The sequence below is a fragment of the Podarcis vaucheri genome (genome assembly GCF_965113315.1).
Source record: "Podarcis vaucheri genome assembly, chromosome: 7".
In the NCBI taxonomy this organism is placed as follows: Eukaryota; Metazoa; Chordata; class Lepidosauria; order Squamata; family Lacertidae; genus Podarcis; species Podarcis vaucheri.
In genome coordinates, this window is record NC_138765.1 from 71,633,523 (window position 1) to 71,661,320 (window position 27,798).

Below are 27,798 nucleotides of genomic sequence, written 5' to 3' on the forward strand. Positions count from 1 at the left end.
AGATTTGAGGCGCGGTTCCCTTTTGTAGGCGTGGCCACTCAGAGCCCCTCTTGAGAAAGAAGGCAGGAAATGGGCGGAGCTTCTGGGAGCGGTGCATAGACTTGCTAAAATTTTAGACCACGACTAGGCTTCTGAAGTGATATTACGGGTATCAGCCGAACTTTCCCCCACTCTTTTCCCCCAAGGGAAAATCCAAAGTTTTAAGGTTAGCAGCTGCGACTTAACAAAGTCAGGGAGGAAAGTGCCAAGCGAGAGAAAGTCCCTCCTTTTTCTGATCCTGGTCTTGTTTCGCTTGTGACATTTAAGAAGCGCAATCGGAAAGAAATCTCACTGCCTTCGGTGTAGCTGTGCAGCCCTACCCGTGTCTACTCAGAAGCAGGCTATTGAATTCAAGGGGATTTACTCCCATGTAAGTGGACCTGCACCTGCCAAGAACATTTTTGTTTAGTCAAGTCCATCCAACAGAACACGGACGTGTGTTTTGATTTTTAGCTTTTGATGGTTGAATCTTGAATGTTTTAAACAGCTGCTTCTGATAGTTTCTTTTTTATTTCTTGAGTCTTTTTTTTATAAATCACTTCGAGGTTTATATTTTCAATGAACAAATAAAAATAACTAAATAAGAATTGCAGGCGAGTAGAACACATGCGCGCGCACGCACAATTTAAACCGAGCATTAAAAATAAAGAGCACCCATAAAAAAATTCGGCGTGGTTATGCACAAAACTGGGAGTACGCTCAACCTTAGACGTCTCTGCAGGGAGGGCGGAGTGTCTGGGAGAAGATATGCCGGAGGCGGGGCCTCCGGGAGAGGGGCGGGGCTATTTGCTACCGAGGGCGGGGCCTCTTCCCCGTCGGGGTGGGCGTAGCTAGCCTTCCTGCGCGCCCCTTCGCAGCCGGCGAGCGAGCCACGATGGCGCCCCGGGTTCTGCTTGCGCGGCCCCTCTTTGGGCTCCTGGTGCTAGCGGCGCAGCTCTTCGTCCCTGCCGTCGGGGCCGAGACGGACCTTTCCACGCTTCCCGCGGACATGCTGCTGGCGGCGGGCACGGAGGCTTACGCCCGCGGGGACTGGAGCGCCGTCATCCTGCATATGGAGAGGGCGCTGCGGGCGCGGGAGGCACACCGGGCGCGCCTGATCCAGTGCCGCTTGCGCTGCGCCGCCAATAGCACCGACGGATCCCCGGCGAAGGACGAACAGCAGCACCCGGCGCCTCCCGCCGTCGGGGAGCGGCGCCCGCTGGACGACCTCCGCTTCTTCGGGCAGCTCCTCCGCCGCGCCGGCTGCCTCCGCAAGTGCCTCCCCGACGGCGCCTCCCGCTACCAGCTCGGCGAGGAGACGGAGCTGGAGTTCCGCAAGCGCAGTCCGTACAACTATCTCCAAGTGGCTTATTTCAAGGTAGCCTGTTCACTTGGATCGGGGACTGGTGGAGATAGGATGGGGGGGGGTCTTTGCAAATGGATCGGGACCTTCTCAGGGAGGAAAGGAGTCACGGGAGCCCCTCTGGGGGATCGATCCAGCTTGGTTTGGATTCCTCCCAATCCTCTCTGCGTATTTACCCGGGAAGTAGGCCCCGTCGAGTTCAGTTGGATTCAGTTTTAGCAAAAGTTAGAGGGGGTTGGAAGAGATGGTTTGATGCTGCTGGTTGGAGCCCTAACTGATTTTAATGTTCCTTTAAGAATGTGAGAAGAGCTCAAATCGAGTCTAGCATCCTGTTCTCACAGTGGCCAAACATTTGCCTACTGGGACAGCTTTGTCAGCAGATCAGGAGGCTCTTAATCTCAGGGTCGTGGGTTCGAGCCCCACATTGGACAGAAGATTCCTGCATTACAGGAGGGTGGTCTAGATGACCATCAGGATCCCTTCCAACTCGTAAAGGTAAAGGGACCCCTGACCATCAGGTCCAGGCATGGCTGACTCTGGAGTTCATCTCGCTTTATTGGCCGAGGGAACCGGCGTACAGTTTCCGGGTCATGTGGCCAGCTCTGGCGAACCAGAGCAGTGCACGGAAACACCATTTACCTTCCCGCCGCAGCGGTACCTATTTATCTACTTGCACTTTGATGTGCTTTCAAACTGCTAGGTTGGCAGGAGCAGGGACCGAGCAACAGGAGCTCACCCCGTCGCGGGGATTCGAACCGTCGACCTTCTGATCGGCAAGGCCTAGGCTCTGTGGTTTAACCCACAGTGCCACCCGTGTCCCCCTTCCAACTCTTACAATTCTACAATTCTGTACCATGGAAACTGGCAAGCAGGCCCTGAATGGTCCGTGTCCACTCTCCCCTCCTGTAGTTTCCAGCAACTGATATTCAGAAGCATTGCTTCCTCCAACAGTGGAGGTAGAAACACATAGCCATCAGGGCTAGTAGCCATTGATAGCCTTAGTTTGGCTAATCCTCTTTTAAAGCAGTCCAAGTTGATGGCCAATTCCCAAGAGACTGCGATCTATTCACAGAGTTAAAGATTAGCAGTGATCTACCCCCTTTTTGTGGGTTCAGGTCAAAGTTGTTAAGCTTTTTTGAAGGAGGAGGCGCAAGGCAAAAAGGCTGAGCTTTTTGGGGGGAGCAAGACTTCTTTGGGGGAGCCAGTGATCTACTGGTGATCTACCACAGACATCCACTGATCTACCTGTTGGACATACCTGCGAGTTCATGCACTGTCTGAAGAAGCGCTTTCTTTTGTCGATCCCTGATCTTCCAACATTCACTTTGATTTTAATATTCATGTGCAAAATTGTGCTGTCTCCACACCACTGCCACTTTAAGCCTCACTGAACATGGTGGTGCTTACCTCTGAGTAGGCATGCAGGGCGAGAAATTATTTTCCTTCTTGAACAGTAAGCTGTGTGGCCTTTCAGTGACCAAAAACAATAGCAAGTTCAGGACACAACCTAAAGTCAATACAAATGCCACGAGCATTTGTGGTAGCTAAAGCAAAGCCTCCCCAGTTCAGAGCAGTATACCTTCTCTTATGGTGGGACTTAAATAGCGATGGCAGTCTCTCTCACCATGCTTGTGGCCTTCCATGGAGTATTTCTGGAGACAACATGGACTTTTAATCTGATTCGGCAAGGTATCTCCTTTGAAGAGGAACCCTCAAAGTTTTTATTTTGAAGATACAGCGATTGGATAATTTAGGAAAGATGGAATTGAGAAACAAGGGAAACAAAGAGAATAGGGAAAAAAGCTTGAGAGAAAGGGCTTGTGCCTATGGGCCTCACTGCCACTCGGTGGGCTTTTGAAAAAAAAAGGTCAGTGGCCACTAGTCAAGTTCAGAGGCAGTTTAGCACAAAACACATTTTTTTCATGCCCTGCTGGTGGACTTCCTGTGGAGAAACAGGATGCTGAAGTTTGGTCTGGTCCTGCAGAGCTGATCCCTGCCAGGACCTTAACGAGACAGCTGTTAGTGGCTAGGGCAGGAGGTCAAGTATGGCCCTCCTGGCCCATTTAGCTGGTCCTTGGAAACCTCCCCAGGCCTTTTGATGACTCTGCTTTGCACTCCAGATACTTCCCCATCACTAGCACATGACCCTCAGAAGATTTCCCAGAAGGGAATGCTGTCCCCTGGCTAAAGAAGAGTCCCCGTCCCTCCACTAGGCAGTCCTGGCAGTAGGGAAAATACTTCCCTGCCATCTGACATCATGTAGGTTGAGGTCGAAGAAACGTTAATAGGTTCGATGGAAAGAACCAGAGAAACCAGGCTACAGGTGCAGAGACTGGAGGAAGGAGAGAGAAAGAAAACAGAAACTGCAAAGCGGCTAAGAGACAGAGCTGAAAATCTGCATACTCTTTTGCATCTCCACCTGCAAAATTGGATATAATGATAGTGGTTTATCTTGCAAGCTCATAAGGATTACAGCTAGATAAATGGATGTGAAATATGCCGAGCGCTTAAAAGTGCCATACAGAGGTTGAACATATTATTAATCGCATCTGTGTAATAAACTGTAGCTGTGGGTGAAAATAATCACACTGGGAGCAAGCAAAAAACAGCACCATCTGCATCTCAAAAAGCATCCATTATTGGAGAAATTGTTTTGCCGTTGCTGGCAACTGCAAGCAAAGAGGGCGCTGTTGCCCTCCAGTCTAGCATGCAGGCTTCCCATTGAGACTTCTGGTTGGTCACTGTGGCAGGAGAATGCTGGACCAGGCAGGCCACTAGCCTTGGTCCAGCATGCATCAGATCTGTCTCACATCCATGCTTAGGACTGGACCTGCCACTGCATTTCAGCCCCAATCCTGCTGCTGCTGCCCCCATGGATGAACCTATGGGCTTTCTCTTTTGCCTCATGCACCAGTGGCTGGGTCAGCTGCAATGCCATTGACCAATGCCTGGACTTTGCCCGAGTCCTGGAAGTATCTCCCCTTTGTTGGAAGTCTGGGAAAAGTTGGACAACTGAATCTGCCACTGGAAATCTGAGGTCGTTCCAGATTTCCAGTGGCACAATTGGAAAACGAAGGAATACTTTGTCCTTATATAGGAAGCAGCCTTGTAGAAAGCCCAGGGTCTCGGTTGCAATATTTGAAGAGAACAAAGCAGAGATGGAGGAGCTGATGAGTTTGAGCTGCCTGGATTCAGGGAAAGTTATTGCAGAAAGGGTTTTGCCTTTAATCACTTTTCCAGTTCTGAAGAGCTGACCCGGCCTGTCTCTCTTATAGTCTCCATCCATTTGTCTGCCACATGTTCACTCCAGCCACTTAGAAAGCGTTTTTCTGCTCCTTCCCCTGCGGCCAGAAGTTCAGCCCTTCCTCTCTCGTCTCTCTCTCCTCCCTACTTCCTTAGGAGGGGCGATGTGCCACGTCCATAGAGGGGCTGCGCAGGAAGACGCAAAAGAGGGGGGCCCTCCCCCGTGGTCTCAGGTTTCAGGGCCAATTCAACAACTGGAGTTGAGAAAGCAAATATGGAAAGAGCCAGGCTCTCTTTCTCCCCCACCAAAACCCGTTGGCTTCTCTGTGGCTGATTCCTAAGCTTTCCCCACTCTTAAAAGGCGAAAACCCGCAGTTTAATCCTCCTGCTATCCCTATCTATCGGATGGGGTGATTTATGTGCTCCAGTTGGCTGCCCTGCCTTCGCAGTGAACTGCCTGTGGGGTGTTTGCATGTCTCATGTTAGTTTTTGGGGGCCCTCTCTAGAAATCCTTTTCATTGTGCGTTCGTGCAAAGCTGTGCTCATGATGGTATCAGGACGGTTAGACGCCTTGCACAGACACGCGCCTTCTTTTCCGATTGATGCGTGTTCCAAAACTTCCTGCTGGAATCTTTTTGCAAATGTTCAGGTTCTTTCTTTTTTTTTACTTTCAATCATGCTTTATTGTTTTTAGAAAACACAATCCATTAAAACAGCAACAAATCACTACGCAGGCATTAATAACAGCAGCAATCAGGTTTTTCCTCCAAAAGCCCTTTAATATATATATATGTATATCTTTTAAAAATTAAAATACAGTGGTACCTCGGGTTAAGTACTTAATTCGTTCTGGAGGTCCGTACTTAACCTGAAACTGTTCTTAACCTGAAGCATCACTTTAGCTAATGGGGCCTCTTGCTGCTGCCGTGCTGCCGGAGCCCGATTTCTGTTCTTATCCTGAAGCAAAGTTCTTAACCTGAAGCACTATTTCTGGCTTAGTGGAGTGTGTAACCTGAAGCGTATGTAACCTGAGGTACCACTGTATATCAATCATTTTCCAAATAATAAAACCAATTAAAAACCCAGCAACAGCAAAAAATTTCTAAGAAATAGGGGAGGTCCTTTAAGAGGGATCTGGCCAGCTTCTTTAAGATGACTTATATCTGTCAGCAAACTTGAATGGAGTGGCCATAAGAAATCTCATTCATTTTTTTCTGCTTTGATGTGCTGTAGCTCCAGAATTGCCCCTCCAGATGGCAATAATGGGCTAATCCTGGGGAAGCATCAAGGAACCGTAAATAAAGTAGAATGATGTGTGTGAACTGTTGCAGAATTCATACAAGCAATTTGGAGGGGGCTTTGAATGGTGGTAGAAGGGGGTGAGGGAGGGGCAGCCTTTTCTGCCTCGGGCAGCAAAATGTCTTTGGCTGGCCCTGAAACTCTCAAACAGCAGGGCTTGTTCTTGCAATTTTGGTAATCTCAGGTTCAGCACCCCTGCATGTGTAGAAACTGGACTGTTATACAAAAGTAAAACATTTTATCTGCCCAGGCTTTTGGTTTTTAATTGGGAGGGTCACTTGGATGTAACTTGGCTGTTTTCATGCTCATGTTTTATAGTGGGGTAGGGAGAACTTGTGCAAGATATATATTTTAAAAGAAGTATTTGTTTGCATCTGATCTTAATGTCTGTTAGGTCTGTTTCTGTGGTGCACTTTGAGACACGGTAATCATCATCATCATTATTATTATTATTTTCAAAGCTTTGCTCGCTTCAGCCTCTGATACAGCGGTACCTCAGGTTAAGAACTTACCGTATTTTTCGCCCTATAAGACGCACTTTTTCCCCTCCAAAAATGAAGGGGAAATGTGGGTGCGTCTTATGGGGCGAATGCAGGCTTTCGCTGAAGCCTGGAGAGCGAGAGCGGTAGGTGCGCACCGACCCCTTTCGCTCTCCAGGCTTCGCGGACCTCTCGGCAAGCAGCGGGAACGCTTCCGCTGCTTGGGGAGAGTTGCCTGCATCCCGAAGGCTGCGCGCGCTGATGTCAGCGCGTCCAGGCTTCACGGATCTCTCCTCAAGCAGCGGGAACGCTTCCGCTGCTTGGGGAGAGTTGCCGGCATCCCGAAGCCTGCGCGCGCTGATCTCAGCGCGTCCAGGCTTCGCGGATCTCTCCTCAAGCACCGGGTGCGCGAGGCTTGGGGCGGCAGCCTGTCACCCGAAGCACAGGGAGCCCTTCGGAGGGCTCCCCCTGCTTCGGGCGAGTGTCTGCAAGCCTCGCGCGCCCGGCAGGAGGTCCCACCGGGTGCGCGAGGCTTGGGGCGGCAGCCTGTCGCCCGAAGCACGGGGAGCCCTTCGGAGGGCTCCCCCTGCTTCGGGCGAGTGTCTGCAAGCCTCGCGCGCCCGGCAGGAGGTCCCACCGGGTGCGCGAGGCCTGGGGTGGCAGCCTGTCGCGCCCGGCAGGAGGTCCCACCGGGTGCGCGAGGCCTGGGGCGGCAGCCTGTCGCCCGAAGCACGGGGAGCCCTTCGGAGGGCTCCCCCTGCTTCGGGCGAGTGTCTGCAAGCCTCGCGCGCCCGGCAGGAGGTCCCACCGGGTGCGCGAGGCCTGGGGTGGCAGCCTGTCGCGCCCGGCAGGAGGTCCCACCGGGTGCGCGAGGCTTGGGGCAGCAGCCTGTCGCCCGAAGCACGGGGAGCCCTTCGGAGAGCTCCCCTTGCTTTGGGCGAATGTCTGCAAGCCTCGCGCACCCGGCAGGAGGTCCCACCGGGTGCGTGAGGCTTGGGGCGGCAGCCTGTCACCCCGAAGCACGGGGAGCCCTCCGGAGGGCTTCCCCTGCTTCGGGCAGGTGAGCGCAAGGTTTGGGGCGGCAGCCAGGGCTGGGGGGGGGAATAATTTTTAAAAATTCATTTCCCCCCCCCAAAAAAAATGAGGTGCGTCTTATGGGCCGGTGCGCCTTATAGGACGAAAAATACGGTAATTTGTTCCAGAGGTCCGTTCTTAACCTGAAACTGTTCTTAACCTGAGGTACCACTTTAGCTAACGGGGCCTGCTGCTGCCGCGCAATTTCTGTTCTCATCCTGAAGCAAAGTTCTTAACCCGAGGTACTATTTCTGGGTTAGTGGAGTCTGTAACCTGAAACGTCTGTAACCTGAAGCATCTGTAACCCAAGGTACCACTGTACTACTCTTTACTAGCATATCCTATACAAGCATAGGGAAGTTTTTAATATTTAATGCTGTATTGTTTTTAACACTCAATTCGGAGCCACCCAGAGTGGCTGAGGAAACTCAGCCGGATGGCCGGGGTATAAATAATAAATTATTATTATTACCGTATTTTTCGCCCTATAGGACGCACTTTTTCCCCTCCAAAAATGAAGGGGAAATCTGGGTGCGTCCTATGGGGCTAATGCAGGCTTTTGCTGAAGCTTGTAGAGCGAGAGGGGTCGGTGCGCACTGACCCCTCTCGCTCTCCAGGCTTCAGGAAGACATCTGCAGTGTGGGGAGCCCTGCAGGAGTTCCCCGCAGGGCTCCCCATGCTGCGGATAGCAGCCTGCCGCCCAGCGCGGGGGCGCCCTGAAGCAGAGCACCCCCCACGCTGCGGATAGCAGCCTGCCGCCCAGCGCGAGGGTCACCCTGAAGCAGAGCGCCCCCCGCACCCAGCAGACATCTGCAGCGTGGGGAGCCTTGCAGGAGTTCCCCTCAGGGCTCCCCACGCTGCGGATAGCAGCCTGCCGCCCAGCGTGAGGGGCGCCCTGATGCAGAGCGTCCCTCGCGCGGGGCAGACATCGGCCAGCCCCACAAGCTCGGGGGACAGCAGGGAGGCGCAGCGCCGCCATCCCGCTGTTCCTCGACCTGCTTCGGTTTCCCCGACCTGCTTTTGGGGGGGAAATAAAGGGGGGGGAATTCCTTTATTTCCCCCCCAAAAAACCTGGGTGCGTCCTATGGCACGGAGCGTCCTATGGGACGAAAAATACGGTAATCCCCACCCCACCCCACAGAGGTTTGGCTCAAACAGTAGAGGACCCCTAGGCTGTGAAAGGCTCCCCAACTTTGGTCCACCAAGTTTCATCTCATGCACTCAACATTGTCTTTATTCCTCCCTCCCTCAGATCAACAAGCTCGACAAAGCCGTGGCCGCAGCCCACACGTTCTTTGTAGCCAACCCTGACCACATGGAGATGCGGCAGAACTTGGACTACTACCAGATGATGGCAGGCGTCAAAGACTCTGACTTTGTCGACTTGGAGGCCAAGCCGCACATGGTGAGAACGCCATTGGCCACTGTACATCACCCATGCCCAGATTCTCCCCCAACACACATACACACATATGCACAGAGAGAGTCCATATTCTGCCCACATGAGCCAACTCCTAGGGCCTGAGGGATCTCCAGACCCCCAAATAAAATATTTGAGGGGATTGTCCCGTCCCCCTCAAGTTGATGGGCATTGCCATTCAAATGGTGTCTGTGCACCACATCATATGATCGATTATGAGGGGTGGGGCTTACCTCCCCCCTCCCCAATATTTTATTCAAAATGGTGCCTCTGATTCTGTCTATGAATTATTACCTAAGCTGGTCCAGAATCTATCCTGGGCTACATAAATTCCACATTTTGAGCCACAAATGTGGTCTCCAAATGGGTCTTTCTGTGGACTGTGTGGCTTTGCACAGGAGACTTAGCAAGTAGGTGTCAGAGTTCAATCCTGCCCAGGGCTGAAACCTGGGGACACCTGTGCGGAGGAGGGGAGGCAGAACCCTCCCCCTCACCACAAAAAAATAAATAAATTCCGGCATCCCTCAACATTCAAACACGGTCATTCCAGCCATAAGAATGGAGGTTTCCACAGCAGCTGCTTGGGTTCCTGACTGGAAAATTCCCACCACAGGGCCTAGAGGTGGCAAATCCTGTTTCACCGCCTGAGGAAAAACAGCAATTGCTGCCGGCCCGCTCCCCTTCTATTGCCGGAACCTCCCTGTTTTTGCAAGAGCCAGGGTCCTCCCCGAAGCATTGCAGCTCGAGTTCTCTGCTCAGGGGCAGGCAAGATGAGTGGCAATACCACATGCTGCAATGCCTCATTCTTGCTGACAGTGGTGGGAGCAATGGGGTGAGCTGGTCCAAAGCAGAGCAGCTGCATTGCTTGTCAAACCAAGCTACTGCCAGCATATAACACCTTGCTTGTGGTATTCGCACTGGTGGCCAAACCGCAACTGGGCCAAGTTTGAGGCGCTGACGTATAAGGCACTGTGCTTCTTACTGTACACCTGAGAGACGGCCTGCTCCCTTATGTATCTCCTTCCGGATTCAAAGATCCCAGAAGGCCTCTCCGCATTGACCTGCAGCAGGGCCTCCAAGGTGGGTGCCCTATTCTGGGGAATCCAACAGGCACCCACCCTCTGCGCTTTCCAGAAATAACTGAAGGCATTTTTGTTCCGGCAGGCTTTGCCAGCTAGATAAAAAAGGGTCTTTGCTGTGAGCCTTAATAAAGTCTGAGAAAGCAAGATTCCTCTAAGCATATGCTTCGTGCAGTCTAGCTAAGATTGAGGTTGGTGGAGTAGCTTCCAACCTGTGCTTCCCACCTCTCGCACAAGTTCTGACTGCTTCCCATGCCCCCTTTTTTTGTAGGAAGAATTCCGCCTAGGCGTGAGTTATTACACGGAGGAGAAGCCCCAGGCGGCCATCTTGCACCTGGAGAAGGCGCTAGAAGCCTACTGGGTCGCCGACACCGAGTGCCGAGCCCTTTGCGAGGGGCCGTATGATTATGAAGGCTACAACTACCTCGAGTACAACGCGGACCTTTTCCAAGCTATCATTGGTGAGCCCCACCCCGCGGCCGGAGTGTTGTGGATGAGCAGAGCAAACGAAACTCCATGAATTCTTTTCTCTAAATGCCGAAGTGCCCCATTTAGTTTGTGGCTGGACTGCACCACTCAGGAGCAGGGGACGTGGGTGGTGCTGTGGTCTAAACCACTGAGCCTCTTGGGCTTGCTGATCAGAAGGTCAGCGGTTCAAATCCCCGCAGCAGGGTGAGCTCCCGTTGCTCGGTCCCAGCTCCTGCCAACCTAGCCGTTCCAAAGCAGGTCAGTGCAAGTAGATAAATAGGTACAGTGGTAACTCGGGTTAAGTACTTAATTCGTTCCGGACGTCCGTTCTTAACCTGAAACTGTTCTTAACCTGAAGCACCACTTTAGCTAATGGGGCCTCCCGCTCCCGCCACCCGATTTCTGTTCTCATCCTGAAGCAAAGTTCTTAACCCGAGGTACTATTTCTAGGTTAGCGCCGTCTGTAACCTGAAGCGTATGTAACCTGAAGCGTATATAACCTGAGGTACCACTGTACTGCTGTGGTGAGAAGGTAAACGGCATTTCCGTGCGCTCTGGTTTCCGTCATGGTGTTCCATTGCCCCAGAAGCGGTTTAGTCCTGCTGGCCACATGACCCAGAAAGCTGTCTGTGGACAAACACCGGCTCCCTCGGCCTAAAAGCAAGATGAGCACCGCACCCCATAGTCGCCTTTGACTGGACTTAACTGTCCAGGGGTCCTTTACCTTTTCCCCCTTGTCTTTTTAACCACTCAGGAGCATACGAAGTGAAGAGGAATGGGAGTTGTTTGCCAATGCAGTCTGGGAAAATTAAATCCAAACCACAGCTGCAAAGGGGCAAAGCTGTCTGCATTGAACGACAAGTTCTGTTTTCAAAGGAACAGGGTTGTTCCTTGTAGCCACACCCTTTCCTGCCCCACACCTGACGTCACATATAACATTAGGTGTGGGGTAGGAAGCCAGGGTTTGGTCTGTCTTGGGTCTGATATGGCATACAGCGTGTAGGTTACTGCCTCTGGCCTACAAAACCCCCTCTAACTCTCTGGTCCTGTTCTTAAGAAGAAACCTGGTTTGTCGTTTTGTTTTTTTTGCCAGATCACTACACACAAGTGTTGAGCTGCAAGCAAGGCTGCGTCACAGAACTTGCATCTCAAACCGGAACTGAGAAGCCCATTGAGGACTTCCTCCCATCTCATTTCAACTACCTTCAGTTTGCCTACTACAACAGTAAGTTGAGAGAAAAGGTCCAGGCACAATGGTTCTTATTTTTGTGGTAAGAAACTGGCCTGCTTCCCCTTTCAGCTGTTTTACTCTGTGCCCCCTTTCCAGGAAAAATTATCCTTTTTCACCCTCATGATATCACATACCTAAAACGCACCACACATTGTACAGTATACAATAAATGTTTTTGTCTAGATAATGTGTTAATATATACACTTCGTAACACCCAAAGAGGCTTCTAAGCAGTTTGCAAGTACAGTAGTACCTCTGGATACAAATGGGATCCATTCCGGATCTCCATTCGCATCTTGAAGTGAATGTAACCCGCGCAGGTCGCGATTCGCCGCTTCCGCGCATGCGTGTGACGTCATTTTGACCGTCTGCGCGAGCGGCGAAACCCGGACGTAACACCCCTTCAGTGAAGCGGGAAGAGAAATGGAATGGGCTCCGTTTCTCCTGCTGCTTCGCTAAAGGAGCACTGCGCAGAGAGGGAGAGAATTTATTTTTTCTTGTTCTCCCCCTCTAAAACTAGGTGCGTCTTATGGCCGGGTGCGTCCTATAGAGCGAAAAATACGGTGCATTCTCCCTCCACTGCTTTGCTTTGCCTCAGAATAGCAGTTGCTGTTGCTTCCAGGTCCTGCTTGCAAGATTCCCCTTGGGGGATCTGATAATCCGCCCCTCTGGACCAAATGGGTGCCTGGCCTGATCCAGATGCAGGTCTTCTTCTTCTTTTTACGTCCTTATGCAGGTTCTCTCCCCTTTTCCAGGCGGCGACTACGAGAAGGCCATTGAGTGTGCCAAAACCTATTTGCTCTTCTTTCCTAATGACGAAGTGATGAAACAGAACCTGGCCTACTACACAGCTGTGCTGGGGGACAACCTGGCCACGCCCGTACGCCCCAGAAAGGTGGGTGTCCCGGTGGGTGCAGTACAGGGGCTCACGGGTACAATGAAAAGCACACAATAAATATTGAAACTAAATAAAAGAGCATATTATAAAAAAAACAGCACTGAATCAAAATATAACCGTTTTAAAAACACAACAATGCGGTGGGAAGCATAACACACAAACACACACAGAAGGCCTGCCACAACACAACGGCCAGTTAGTGGCCAAAGACCTGTCTGAACAAGAAAATGAAGTCTTTTCTCCCACAGGGATTCTTAGATAAATGTTATTTTTTTCTATTTTACACATATTTGCTGGTTATTTTTTTTTACATCAATCCATATTCTGCATTTTCTTCAACTTAACTCTCCTCCCTTCTGCACTTACTTATTTTATATCTTTTTATTACTGCATATCCAATTTATATTAGAAAATGAAGTCTTTGCCTATCAGCAAGAGGAAAGCAGAGAGTGGGCCGTCCTAGTATGGAGTGAAACTTCCTTTTTGTAAATTTCTTCAGTGAGTGGGGTCTTAAAAATATGCTTCGGGGTGTGAGGAATTCAAACCTGCTATTCTTTTTGTGATCGGACAACATTTACCTTGTTAAGTCTGTATTTGATAAAGAGGCACATAAACTGCTTTTGGGAAACCAAATAATTTTAATTTTAACTTCTCTAAATGTCAGGTAACCATAAATATAACTGAAAGTGCTTGGCAGTCATTTTTGATTATTTCTATGCAGTTTTACACAAATTCACTTACCAGGCAAAACTAGATTATATCAATTAAACCAAAATATGTTTCAGATTCCCAAGTCGTGTTACGACTTTTTAGCGCCCCCCCCCCTTTTTTTGGAATTCAAAAGTTGAAACAATTCAACACACCCCTACTGGCCTAGGCTCCCCGTGGAAAGAGTTTCCACAATCTGGGAGCAGCTACTAAGCCCCTCTCTCTCACCAAACATGCCTAGGAGGGTGGCAGGATTAAGAGAAAGGCATCCCTAGGAGATCTCAGACCCCAGGCTGAGGGAGATCTGGTCCTTCAGCTAAACCACGCCACAAGGTTCCCCACCCCTGTGCTGGCTAACCGAGGAATCTGTTTGATTTGCCCGCTTCTGACTTTTCTGTCCTCCTTTTCTCCCCCTCAGGATGTCGAGCTCTATTGGAGACGCAGCCTTCTGGAGAAAGAGCAGCTTTTCTTCGCCTATGACATCTTTGGGATCCCCTTCGTGGACCCGGTAAGAGGCGGCTCCTTCGGCCTGACACCCACTCCGTTTGCCCCTTTTTTTAAGGAAAGGCAGATGAGGGGAAGGTGCAAAGTGTGGGGCCTAAGGCTTTGAGTTGGGGAGGTGACAGAGCTGGCGCTGTGTGAGTCAAGGAGGAAGGGATCTGTGGATAGCTACATGTTATTGGATTACAGTTCCCATCATCCCCAGTTTCTGAGCACAGTGACTGGGCAGCTGAGACCAGGAAGCTCAGCAGGCCCAGAATTCCACCACCCCTGGTTGTACGTTTTCGGTGAATTCCTTGCGCTAAGCTCTTTTTCTCTCCCCCTGTTTTTAAGGACACTTGGACACCGGAAGAGGTGATACCTAAGAGGCTGCAAGAGAAGCAGAAGTAAGCGCCTTTTTCAATAGACTTTCTCTCCCTCACCCTTTTTTAATGCTTTTATATCCCACTTTTTCCTTCAAGGAGCCCCAGGTGGCTCCCATGGCTCCCCTCCTCATCTAATCCCCAGAACAACCCTCCAAGGCTGAGAGGCAGGGACTGGCTCCAAGGTCACCCATTGAGAGCTTCATGGCAAACTCTGGTCTCTCAGGTCCTAGTCCAATACTCTAACCACTGCACCATGTTGGCTCTCTGCTTATGTCTCTGCCTGGCTTGTTCTCTCTGGCTGCCTTATAGCTCGGAGCTAGGCTTTTGAAGCTGGCTCTCCTTCCCACTTCTGAATGGGAACTCTTCTCCCCAGCCGCACCGCCCAGGCCGGCGATGGGCTCCATTCCAAGGTCTACCTGTTAATAATAATAATAAATTATTTATATCCCGCCCTCCCCAGCTGAAGCTGGGTTCAGAGCATCTAACAACAGTAAAAGTAACACAGTTTACATAAAATCACAATCAATTAATTGAAATACATTCTAAAATCAGTTCATTCTAAAATCAATTCTGAATCAAATTAATGGCAGCCATTGGGCTAGAGTTCTATGAGGATTACCGAAGGAGCGGTTCAGACTGTACCTTGGCCAAAGGTCTGGTGGAACAGCTCCGTGTTGCAGGCCCTGCAGAAAGATGTCGAGTCCCGCAGGCCCCTAGTCTCTTGTGACAGAGCGTTCCACCAGATCGGGGCCAAGGCCGAAAAAGCCCTGGCTCTGGTTGAGGGCAGCCTAACCTCCCTGTGGCCTGGGACCTCCAAGATGTTTTTATTTGAAGACCGTAAGGTCCTCCGTGGGACATACCAGGAGAGGCAGTCCCGTAGGAACAGGGGTCCTAGGCCGTATAGGGCTTTAAAGGTTAAAACCAGCACCTTGAACCTGATCCTGTACTCCACTGGGAGCCAGTGCAGCTGGTATAGCACCGGGTGAATGTGATCCCACAGTGAGGACCCCGTAAGGAGTCTCGCCATGGCATTCTGCACCCGGTGGAGTTTCTGGGTCAGTCTCAAGGGCAGCCCCACATAGAGTGAGTTACTGTTGACCTTCCAGCCGATGACGCCGCCCTGTCTCTCCATTCTCTGCAGGGTGGAGCGCGAGACGGCAGCCCGCATCTCGGAAGAGATAGGCAACCTCATGAAGGAGATTGAGAACCTGGTGGAGGAGAAGACGAAGGAGTCCACGGACATGAACAAGCTCGTGCGAGAAGGTGACAGGGCAGACTGGGTGTTTGTCGGTGGCCAAGGGAAGGGGGTCTCTTCCCATGGCTCCAGCTGTGTCTCCAGCTCTTGTGTCCCAACTGCAGGGTCTAATCCATTTCCTCGTGCGTGGGGAACCTGTGGCCCTCCATAAGGACTCCCAGCTCCCTTTAACCTTGACCGTTGGCTATGTTGACTGGAGATGATGCAGGTTTCAGCAGCATCCAGAGGGGCCACACCCGACATGCCTCTAACCTAGCTTCTGCCGCCTCCTCTCTGATTAGACTGCTGCAGTGACTTACGCATGGGGCCACCCTTGAAGACAGCTCCTAAACTGAAGCTAGGACAGAGCTCGAGATTGCTGGCTGGAAGGACAAGGCTTGGCCCCCAGCCCCAGGTGCACCTAGTGACCAATTGGCTCCCCCAGAGAACAGTGGACTACAGCTCCCAGCATCCCTATGGGTTGAGGGTTGATGGGAGGTGGAGTCCAGCAGCATCTTGAAGCGCCTCCAGGTTTCATAATGCCTCAGCTGCTTCTTGTTGCCTCACACAGGAGGCCCCTTGGTGTACGACGGGCTTGGCATCACCATGAACTCCAAGTTGCTCAACGGCTCCCAGCGTGTGGTGGTGGACGGCTTTCTGTCCGAAGAGGAGTGTCGGGCACTGCAGAGGCTGACCAATGTGAGTAGCTGCCCCTCGGGTCCCAGCACAGCACTGTGGATGCTCTGGGAGGCTGCAGCTCGCTCTAGAGTCTTGGTCCATGGTGGTTCTTTCTCAGCTCAGCTGCCTTAGCTGTTTGCCTGACCCTGGAGATGCACAGGGATTGAACCACAAGGGGCTCTGCCATTTGGCCTGAGATGAATCCTGCTTAAGGGACGTGGGTGGCGCTGTGGTCTAAACCACTGAGCCTCTTGGGCTTGCTGATCAGAAGGTTGGCGGATCGAATCCCCATGACGGGGTGAGCTCCTGTTGCTCTGTCCCAGCTCCTGCCTACCTAGCAGTTCGAAAGCATGCCAGTGCAAGTAGATAAATAGGTACCGCTCCGGCGGGAAGGTAAACAGCGTTTCCATGCACTCCGATTTCCATCATGGTGTTCCATTGCACCAGAAGCAGTTTAGTCATGCTGGACACATGACCCGGAAGGCAGTCTGTGGACAAACACTGGCTCCCTCAGCCTGAAAAGCAAGATGAGCACCGCACCCCATAGTCGCCTTTGACTGGACTTAAACGTCCAGGGGTCTTTTACTCTCTTTTTTTTACCTGGGGTTTTCACCAGAATCCCAGAAGAAAAAGAGGACTGAAATGTTCAGTTTTACTTGGAGTAGACTTGCTAAGATGTATAAGACTGAATCAGATAAGTGCTGGACATGCAATGAGGTTGAGGGTACATTCTTTCATGTGTGGTGGACCTGTAAAAGAGTATTGGGAAATAATTTATAATGAATTGGGGGGGAAATGTTTAAAAGTACCTTTACAAAAAGAAAAAGAAAACAGAGTCCTTTTTGTTGGGGATAATTCAGATGGAAATTCCCAGGTGTCAAAAAAGGTTATTTATATGCCACTACGGTGGCTTGTGTTTTGTTAGCCCAAAAATGGAAATTGAGTGAGGTCCCAACCAAAGAAAAATGGCAACTTAAACTGATGGAATACATGCAGCTTGTGGATCTAATGTATAGAATAAGAGAACAAGAAGAACATTCATTTAAAGAAGATTGGAAAATGTTTATTGAATACATGGCGGGGAGGGGAATTGTGTACACTTGAAAACATTGGCAGCATTAAGATAAGTTCAACAGTGTAAATAAGTATTGATGGAAGTAATAATGGAATACGGAATGGTTTAGTTTGTATAAAATATGCAGGGATTTATGCTATGTAAAATGAACCATGGAAACAGAAGGGAAGTGATTGCTATTTTAAGGTTGTATAAATGAATATTCTAAATTGTAAAGCACAATCTGTAACACAAAAAAATTATAAATAAATAAATGTTCAGTTTTTTATATATATCTTCTCTACCCTCTCCCAACGCAGGCAGCTGCCTCCGCCGGCGATGGCTACCGTGGGAAGACCTCCCCACACACCCCCAGCGAGACTTTCTATGGCGTCACTGTCTATAAAGCACTCAAGGTAAGCCTCTGAAAGAGCAGCAATCTAAGCTCAGACTTCTGGGGGGAATCCAGGACACAAGAATATAAGAGGGGGGGGCCCTGATGGATGAGGCCGATGGCACCCCTAGTCCAACATCCTCTTTGCACCGTGGGAAACCCACAAGCAGGATTCGAACACAAGACCCCTCTCCCCTCCTGTGGTTCCCAGCAGCTGGTATTCAGAAGCATAGCTGACTCCAACGGTGCAGGTTTTGTAGACATGCATTGCTTGAATGAGCCTGTTTCCTGTGTAAATCTCTGTCTTTGTCATCAAAGACGCAGGCAGAAGTTGCTTTCAGTGATGTTTGGGCTGTAACAAATACAGAAAGCAGTGCAGCCTCCTTAGCTAGATCCCAACCTTACTGTGGAATAATAAACCATGGTCGTTTGTTCCCTCAACTTTTGGGGAGTTTTGAATTGTCATTGTTATTTTTTCTTACCGATAAACGTTTATTATTTTTGGGTTTTATTTAATAATAATTTTTATTGAGTTTTCCATATTTGTCATAATCACATTTTGTTAAATATATCAATAACCTTAAACATTGCTCGAGTGAGCACCAACCTCCTTCCCTCCCTCTTTCTGACTTCCGAACATCTTTACTAAATTCTTAGCATCTCTATAACCCCCTTTTTACTTTCTATCGCCCTTTAACATTTCTCCTCATGATATGTAAATCAGCTCCTTCTATTCACATTACAAAACATTCCAACTCAAACCTACAAATGTTTTCAAAAGTTTGCAATTTTCTTTCCTATAAAATATATATTTGCCCCAGTCCTTTTGAAACAGTTCGTCGTGCCGATTCCAGATCTTCCCCGTTTGTCTTTTTTGTAAACAGCTATTGAGGTGGTTGTTTTTGCTGTGTGTGTACCTTCAAGCGGCAGGCCTAGGATAGCTCAGTCGGTAGATCACAGGAATCTTAATCTCAGGGTTGTGGGTTCAAGCTCCAAGTTGGGCAAAAGATCCCTGCATTGCAGGGGGTTGGACTAGATGACCCTCGAGGACCCATCCAACTCTGTCGTATGATTATGCAAAATGTCATGAAATAAACAAATGAACCAGGACAAATGGAGCGCAGGACCTGTTGTCTTCGGGGCAGTAGTCCATTTTTAAAGCCGGTGAGCCCATGGAAATAGGGACCAGGACAGGCCGCTGGGAGAGATAATCAGGGGGGTTGGGCTGGGTGTTTGTCAGTATGCGGATGATACCCAGCTCTACCTCTCTTTTAAATCAGAACCAGTGAAGGCGGTGAAGGTCCTGTGTGAGTGTCTGGAGGCTGTTGGAGGATGGATGGCAGCTAACAGATTGAGGTTGAATCCTGACAAGACAGAAGTACTGTTTTGGGGGGACAGGGGGCAGGAGGTGTATGGGGACTCCCTGGTCCTGAATGGGGTAGCTGTGCCCCTGAAGGACCAGGTGCGCAACCTGGGAGTCATTCTGGACTCAGAGCTGTCCATGGAGGCGCAGGTCAGTTCTGTGTCCAGGGCAGCTGTCTACCAGCTCCACCTGGTACGCAGGCTGAGACCCTACCTGCTGGAAGACTGTCTCACCAGAGTCATGCATGCTCTGATTATCTCCCGCTTGGACTACTGCAATGCGCTCTACGTGGGGCTACCTTTGAAACTACAACTAATCCAGAATGCGGCAGCTAGACTGGTGACTGCGAGTGGCCACCGAGTCCATATAACACCAGTCCTGAAAGACCTACACTGGCTCCCAGTATGTTTCTGAGCACAATTAAAAGTATTGGTGTTGACCTTTAAAGCACTAAATGGCCTCGGCCCAGTATACCTGAAGGAGCGTCTCCACTCCCATCATCCAGCCTGAGGTCTAGCTCCGAGGGCCTTCCGGCGGTTCCCTCCCTGCGAGAAGTGAGGTTACAGGGAACCTTGCAGAGGTGGTGGCACCTGCCCTGTGGAACGCCCTCCCATCAGATGTCAAGGAAATAAGCCACTATCTGATGTTTAGAAGATGTTTAGAAGACATCTGAAGGCAACCCTGTTTAGGGAAGTTTTTAATGTTTGACCGTTTATCGTGTTTTTAGTATTCTGTTGGGAGCTGCCCAGAGTGTCTGGGGAAACCAGATGGGCGGGGTATAAATAATAAGTAGTAGTTGTTGTTGTTATCTGGGACTTGAACCTCCTCTGTGTGCCTCTTAGGGCCCTCGTATCTATGGGACCACCTCTCCTGGTATGTCCCGCAGAGGAGCTTAAGGTCCATGAATAACCATAGTTTAGCGGTCCCGGACCCTAAGGAAGTCAGACTATCCTCCACCAGGGTCTTTTCAGAGATGGCTCCGACCTAGTGGAATGCTCTGCCCCATGAGACTAGGGCCCATCAGGATTTAACCTCCTTCCGTCGGGTGTGTAAGACAGAGCTATTCTGCCTTGCCTTTAATTTGAATTCAGCCTGATCTTTTATTTCCCTTCTCTTCCTTCCCCCTCCCCTTTTATGAAGATCACCTGCTCTGAGACCCCACAGCTAATTCTCCCCTGGCCTCCTCGCTGGCCCAAGTAGGACCAATTCAACCAGCTAGCCCTGGGGATTATCTAATTGATTTTTGAGTTTTATTGTTATTCATGTTTTTATACTGTATTTTATGCTGCTTTTATAATTAAGTGTTTTAAATTTGTTGTTAGCTGCCCTGAGCCTGGTTTTTGAACCGGGAAGGGTGGGGTATAAATAAGAAATTATTATTATTATTATTATTATTATTATTATTATTATTATTATTATTATTCCTCCGCAGCTGGGACAGGAAGGCAAAGTGCCCATGCAAAGTGCTTACCTCTACTACAACGTGACCGAGAAGGTCCGGCTGGTGATGGAGTCCTATTTCCGCCTGGACACACCCCTGCACTTCTCTTACTCCCACCTGGTGTGCCGCACTGCTATTGAAGGCAAGTAAGGCATTCTGCACATCCTCTAGCGCAAAACACCCTGCCTCAGGTCACCCCCCCCCCTCACCAGCCCTGCCTTGCACCTCTCTGGGTGTTTCTGGCCTGGCTGGAATGTGTCCTCCAACTCTCGCCAGGCCTCTTGCCTGCCTGGAGTTTGCCTTTCCAAAAGCACCATAAGGACTAGGAACGTGAAGGGCTGCTTTCTTTCGAAAGCCAGATCCTTCGGGTAATTGAATCTTCGCTGCCAAGTGTGGCAGGCTGGCCGCAGTGGTGCAAATTTTCAGCGCTGCCTGTCTCCCGTGCAGATAAACAGGAAGACCGGGCGGATCCGAGCCACCCTGTACACGTGGACAACTGCATCCTTAACGCAGAGGCTTTAGTGTGTGTCAAAGAGCCGCCAGCCTACACATTTCGGGACTACAGGTAATGGCTGTGAGGAAGTGGAGAGAATGAAAAATTCCTTCTCCACTGACAACAGCAAGGCACTGCGGTGGTTGTGCTCCTGAGCAGCTTTTTGACCTCTTAAGGAATGGCACAGACCCTGTGTCCCTCTAGATCAGCCTTTCTCAACCCGTGGGTCCCCAGATGTTGTTGAAGTGCAACTCCCATCACCCTTAGCTAGCAAGGCCAGAGCTCAGGGATGATGGGAGTTGTAGTTCAACAACATCTGGGGACCCACAGGTTGAGCACCGCTGCTCTAGAGGTAGTTGGACTACGACTCCCATCAACCCCAGCCAGTGCTGGTCACGGAAGATGGGAGTTATAGTGTATAGCATCTGGAGGGCCACAGCTTCCCCATCCCTGGGCTAAAGGCTCCTGGGAGCACCATCCGGAAAGGAGGCTGTGTGTTGTGTCCCTGCATGAGTGGCTGCTCTGCCAATGGGGAACCTGAGGATCTCTAGAATATGCTGGGTTACTGCAGCAGCTACCAGCCCCAGCCAGCATGGCCAGCAGTCAGGGGTGAGGTGGGAGTTGTAATCTAGCAACCTCTGGAAGGTCAAAAGTCTCTCGCCTTGTTCTTAAGATAGTTGGCAAGGTCTAGCTGCCTGAAGACCAACCCTTTTAGGACAGTGGTGGAGAACCCTTTTTTCTGGTGGTGGGCCAGGTCAGTCAGCAAGGGGTATGTGTGTTGCAGGATTGCATAGTTCACTCCCTCTATCCCTGGAAGACTTTTCACACACACACACACACACACACACACAGAGAGAGAGAGAGAGAGAGAGAGAGAGAGAGAGAGAGACTGGGCTCATATTCATGACATCTGCCTTGTTTATTTTCTTTAAGTGTCTATCCCAGGTTTTTCCACCAGGGGACCTCAGAGCCGCATGTCACCCAGAATGAGAGTAAAGCGATTAAAATACCTATTTAAAATCATATAAGAGCAGCCTATCAAAAGAACAGCATAGGAAAGACATATCAGGCACAGATGGCCAACCTCTGCCAGGTTATTCTTGAAACAGCAACTTGCCGGAGTCCCGTGTCCGGTTCTGGGCATCACAGTTTTAGAAGGATATCGACAAGCTGTAGCATGTGTGGAGGAGGGCAACCAAGAGGATAAAGGGTCTGCAAGACAAGCATTATGAGGAACGGTTGAGGGAGTTAAGCATGTTTAACCTGGAGAAGAAGAGACTGAAGCGTTGATAGGATAGAGCCATCTTCAAATAGGCTGTCTCAAGTGAGATATAGCAACCTTGTTTTCTGTTCTGTGGGTCACAACGCTGGCACCCAAGAGAACATGTTTGGTTTACCTATCTGCATACATTTTGCTCAGCCCCTTCTGCTCAGAAGGACTTGGCAGGGCTTCCAATTTCCATCTTGAACAATGAGGACTGGAATCCCTCTTTTTTAAAAAGGAAGGAAGGAAGGAAGGAAGGAAGGAAGGAAGGAAGGAAGGGGTAGGCAGTTCTTATGCATATTCCCTGCACCGTAACAGAGGCTGCCTTTGCTCCATAATGCACTGCAAATTGGAGTCTGGAGCAGCAGTTGCCATTATGGTGCCCACGGGCGCAATGGTGCCCCTGTGGTCTTCCCCTGGTGTTTGTAGAGCCTCTGAGGGCCCCACCCCATGGCCACGTGGTGGCAAAAGACCGATTACCTTTTTTCTCCCCTGAAAAGAATATAGAGCTGAAAGACGAAGTTGGGAGTGTGATGCTCTTTCCCTCTTCCTCCTCCAGCTCTGTGCCCTTTTTCAAGTCTCAGATCTGTGGAAGTGCCCACGATGCTCTCTTAAAAAGGCAAATGAGCCCCGTGGCCAAAAAACATTGGCAGCCCCTTTAAGGACACTTTCAAAACGAACCAGGTGAACGTTAGTCTGTGTGTTTCTCTGCTCCACCAGAAGGAAAGGCATTGACATAATATCTCCCCCTCTCCTCTGCTGATTCTAGTGCTATTCTCTACCTAAACGGTGACTTTGAAGGAGGAGCTTTTTACTTCACGGAGCTGGATGCCACGACGGTGACTGTGAGTCGGTTGTTCCTCTTTGTGTTCTGTGCTCTTACGGGTGTCTTTGGGCAAAGGGAATCCTCCCCGAGGTCATCTTTGCTGGACTCCACAGTCTGTGTGTGACCCTTGGTGCAAATGAGCCAGCTCTGTATTGCCTCCAGTATTCACCCTGCTCAGAGTAGACCCACTGAAGTTAGTGGATTTCATTCATTTCAGCGGGGCTATGCCCCTTCCGTGCTGGATTCTGACATCTTTTGTACTTTGTGCAAATAAGCATAATTGGACCTGGACACATCAAAGAAGCGTTTCAGTTCAATGCATTGCAAGCTTTGTATTAGAAATCGGGTTAGCAAAAACGGAACTCCACAGCGCCGTCTGGTGTCACGGTGTTAGAATGCATAAACCAACGCATATAAAGCGATTTCTCTTTGCCAATGAGTCGTGGTTCTGTCTCTTCCGCTTAATGTTAGCAGTTATACCAGGGCTCACCAACAGATGCAACGCTGCCCCCCTGAGTGCCCACAAGGTCTCTGAGCCTCCTTCCCACTCACTCAGTGGCCCTCAACTGCCAGGTGGTGAGAGGGGTTAGCTTTGTCTCCCCTGAAACCTCCTTCCTAGAAGGAGGAAGTTGGAAAAGTCACACTCTTTCCCACTTCTTTCAGATCTGTGTCTTTTTCTGGGAGTGGCAAGAAGGGTGGGGGTGAATCCTTTTTTCTTTTCTTTTTTAAATCCTTTTTATTTGATTTTACAAAAATAAAATTATAACATTCCAAATGCATATCCACATGTAGATATTACTCTGAATCTCGCCACTTCTCCCCACCCTCTCCATGGGTCCTATTATCAACATTTACAGCTGCATATTATTCCATACTCTATATTTCATATCAGTCCAAATTATCCATGGTAGATAAATAGATAGATAATTTATTACGGTCAGAGACTAAAATCCATGGTATCTGTTACATTAAAAGGTAAAGGTACCCCTGCCCGTACGGGCCAGTCTTGACAGACTCTAGGGTTGTGCACTCATCTCACTCTAAAGGCCGGGAGTCAGCGCTGTCCGCAGACACTTCCGGGTCACGTGGCCAGCGTGACAAAGCTGCTCTGGTGAGCCAGCGCAGCACACACGGAAACGCCGTTTACCTTCCCGCTAGTAAGCGGTCCCTATTTATCTACTTGCACCCGGGGGTGCTTTCGAATTGCTAGGTTGGCAGGAGCTGGGACCGAGCAGCGGGAGCGCACCCTGCCGCGGGGATTTGAACCGCCGACCATGCGATCGGCAACTCCTAGGCGCTGAGGTTTTACCCACAGCGCCACCCGCGTCCCATCTGTTACATTACAAGTGAGATTAAAATCCTGCTAACATTTCCATCTGCTTGTAGTGGTCTCCTAGATCAGTTATAAATTTTTCCCATTCTTTTTTAAAGTTTTTGTCCTCTTGGTTCCTGAGTTTCCCAGTCAGCTTTGCCATTTCAGCTTAGTTTGCCATTCCTCTCTGGTATGGACTTCGTCTTCCTTCTATCTCTGGGCTAGTAACATGCAAGCGGCTGTACATAAAAAGTCTTTTCTGCTCCTTTAGGATGTCAGTACCTATAATTCCTAATAATAAAGCTTCTGGTTTTTTCGCAAAAGTTATTTTAAACATTTTTTTTTCATTTCATTATATATCATCTCCCAGAAAGCTTTTATTTTCTTACATGCCCACCACATATGATAAAAGGTACCTTCTTTTTCTTTACATTTCTAGTAGGTATTTGTACCTGTTCTATACATTTTTACTAACTTACTAGGAGTCCAATACCAACAGTATTTGTTCATGACTCCTAATGTGCCCACTGGCCTAGAAAGGCCATTTGCCTTCCAGCTGTTTGGGACTACAACTCCCATCAGCTCCAGTCAGCACAGCAATCCCGGCGGGGAGCAATTCAGTTTGGGGTGTGCTATCCAAATCAAAATGGTCCTCTGATCATTTTTTAATGTTGCATTTTAATCTTGCTTTTAAGCTGTATTTTAATCAATTGTTTTTATACCTGGTGTTAGCCGTCTGAGCCCGGTCTTGGCTGGGGAGGACGGGGTATAAATATTATTATTATTATTATTATTATTATTATTATTATTATTATTATTATCCCCTTTGTTGGTTTTGGTTTCCAGGCAGAGGTTCAGCCCCAGTGTGGCCGGGCTGTGGGTTTCTCATCAGGCTCCGAAAATCCGCATGGCGTGAAAGCCGTGACCAAGGGCCAGCGCTGTGCCATTGCCTTGTGGTTCACCCTGGACCCCCGTCACAGCGAACGGGTATGTAGAATGGCTGTTTCTTTACCTCACTCCTCCTTTCTCAACCCCGCCATGCCCTTCTTTTTCTCCCGCCCCCATGTCCAGGCCTGTGTGTAAAATTCGGCAAAAAATACATAAAAACAAGCAAGCAATCGATTAAAATGCATCCCAAAATTAATTTAAATAAATTAAAATAACACGAGTCACTCAATATGCCTCCTGAAGAATAACGGATGCAGCCGGTTTGTTCAGACAGGCTTAAAGTGGCAATTCAGTTACTAAAGCCTAGCTTAAGATGGAGTTTGAACTTGCAGGTGTTCTCATGGCTGAGAAGGGTGGAAAGAGGATGAGCCCAGGCAAGGAAGAGGATATATAGCTATGCCTTCTTCCTGCCAGGACCACCGAGTTCTCTCTAGCAGTTTTTCAGGAATGCTCTGTGACCCTGAGCCCCTTCATGCGCCTTCTGGCAAAACATGAGTCGTTGGTTTGACTGCATTTAAATATCCTGCACAATGGGCAGCTGCTTTAGGTACGGCTGCAGTTTAGCCGTCATAGCACCTGCGTGCTTTGCACGCAGAAGGTCCCAGGCGGAGCGCATTTTGGGAGCCCCTGTTGTAGAATCAGTAATGTCAGATGGCAACAGTGGTTGCTCATGAGTAACCAGTCAGGACTCCGACCTGTCTTTTGCAGGTTTTATTTTGGTGCAAAACTATTTACAGTGCAGAGCCACAAGTTCATGTCTGCCTCAATCGCTAGCAGAATCCGGGAGTGGTTGTTTCCGGGACCTCCCCCAACATAAGAGCTTCGTCAGAGAGCCAGTGTGGTGTAGTGGTTAAGAGCGGTAGTCTTGTAATCTGGGGAACCGGGTTCGCGTCTCCGCTCCTCCACATGCAGCTGCTGGGTGACCTTGGGCCAGTCACACTTCTTTGAAGTCTCTCAGCCTCACTCACCTCACAGAGTGTTTGTTGTGGGGGAGGAAGGGAAAGGAGAATGTTAGCCGCTTTGAGTCTCCTTAAAGGGAGTGAAAGGCGGGATATCAAATCCAAACTCTTCTTCTTCTTCGTCACCCCAGCCTTTTCCTTCCTTCTTTGCATTTTACACCTCTGCGCAGGGTGGGCAATGGAAGGGTCATGCTTCCCCCCCTGCAGCTTGGCCAGGAGCGGTGCTGAGGCTCCCAGCAGCATCCTCTGGTCCTTTCCCCTCTTCCCCAGTGGAGGTGTGGCTTCTTCACCACAAGAAGAGGAACTGCTTCACAAGATTTTCGGAGGTTCCCTGGAACCCAACTGCCCCTCTGCTCCCCTACCCTGTTCCGATGGCAGTACCCTGACAGATAATAATGAGAGCTGAACCCCATCCCACCCCACACCCTGTAACAGTCTCCTTCCTCATCCGCCGCAGGAGAGAGTCCAGGCCGACGACCTGGTGCGGATGCTGTTCAACACGGAGGAAACAGAGTTGCCTCCAGAGAAGGAGACCGTGGCGGAGAAGGAGATCGTGGCGGAGAAGGAAATCGTGGAGGAGAAAGAGATCATGGCGGAGAAGGAAATCATGGCGGAGAAGGAGATCGTGGCAGAGAGTTCCACGCCAGCCCCAGCGGAAGACCCTGAGCAAGACACCACTTTAGGGAAAGATGAGCTGTAATCTCCCACACGCCAACACACAAATGTACACAACCAAGAGAGCCCAACGAGAGGCACCAACAGGCAGAACTTTTGGGACACTGAGAAGCATAGTGGACCACCAGCCTGTGGATTGGGACCCTCGTCCAGCACACAAACAAGACTGAACATGACCACCTTCCAAGTGCCTTACTTATGGTTGCTGTGGCCCAGGAGGATTTCTTTGGGGGGAGAAGGGGGAAGCTTCCTGTTTCCGTCTGCCTCTTCCCCTCTCCTGATGTTCTGTTTCTCCAAAGGAGGCCACACCACCAACTGTGTTTTCTTTTTCCTTTTCTTTTTTTTAAGGGTCCGGAGGGGTAGCCAGTTTTGGGGTGGCAGGGATAGCTCTGTTGCCCAGAGACTTGAATTCAAATCCCCACTCAGCTGCGAAACTTAGCAGGCGACTTGTGGGCCGGTCGCCGTCTCCAAATCTAACTACCTCACAGGGTTGTTGTGAGGATAAAAGCAGGGGCAGCCCAACAGGCCCTGCCCTGAGATCTGTGGAGGAAGAGTGGGATGCAAATGTACCAAATAAAATAAAATGGATACCACTTTCCTGCTCCAGAACAAGTAAGTGTCTTGTGTAGGTGGAAACCAGTCTTCATACAGAGGTAAAGTTTGCATTAGTTCCCTGCCCTCTTTTGCCTCTTGCTCCGCTCACCATGAGCATGTGGCCCCTGGAAGGTTGCCTAGAATGGAAAGTGGCCCTTGGCTTGCCAAAAATATTCCATACCTTGAAGTAGAGGCTGGATGGCCATCCATCAGGGGTGCTGCAGTTGAGTCCTCCGTTGAGCAAAGGGGTTTTAATTCTGGAATGACCTCCAAAGCCCTTTCCAGCTCTAAAATTCTATGATTCTGAGTGTCCCCCAGTGGCTTGGGCACTGTATGTAAAACGAAGTAGACAAAAGATTCTGCCTGTAGGCTAAAGCAGACACGACACAAGAGGAAACTAAACAGTGGAGGGAGAAG

General features: G+C 49.8%; 1 protein-coding gene across 1 annotated transcript; it reads left to right on the forward strand.

The window, feature by feature from the left end:
- Positions 1-877: 877 nt before the first annotated feature.
- On the forward strand, positions 878-27,380 carry P3H1 (prolyl 3-hydroxylase 1). Its single transcript, XM_082229993.1, has 15 exons — positions 878-1,396; positions 8,729-8,881; positions 10,247-10,436; positions 11,537-11,668; positions 12,430-12,569; positions 13,699-13,788; positions 14,115-14,167; positions 15,288-15,409; positions 15,952-16,079; positions 17,433-17,528; positions 20,302-20,452; positions 20,758-20,875; positions 22,837-22,912; positions 25,052-25,192; positions 26,570-27,380. The coding sequence occupies exons 1-15, from the start codon at positions 914-916 to the stop codon at positions 26,810-26,812; spliced, it is 2,316 nt and encodes a 771-aa protein (XP_082086119.1). The 5' UTR covers positions 878-913; the 3' UTR covers positions 26,813-27,380.
- The last annotated feature ends 418 nt before the right edge of the window (positions 27,381-27,798 follow it).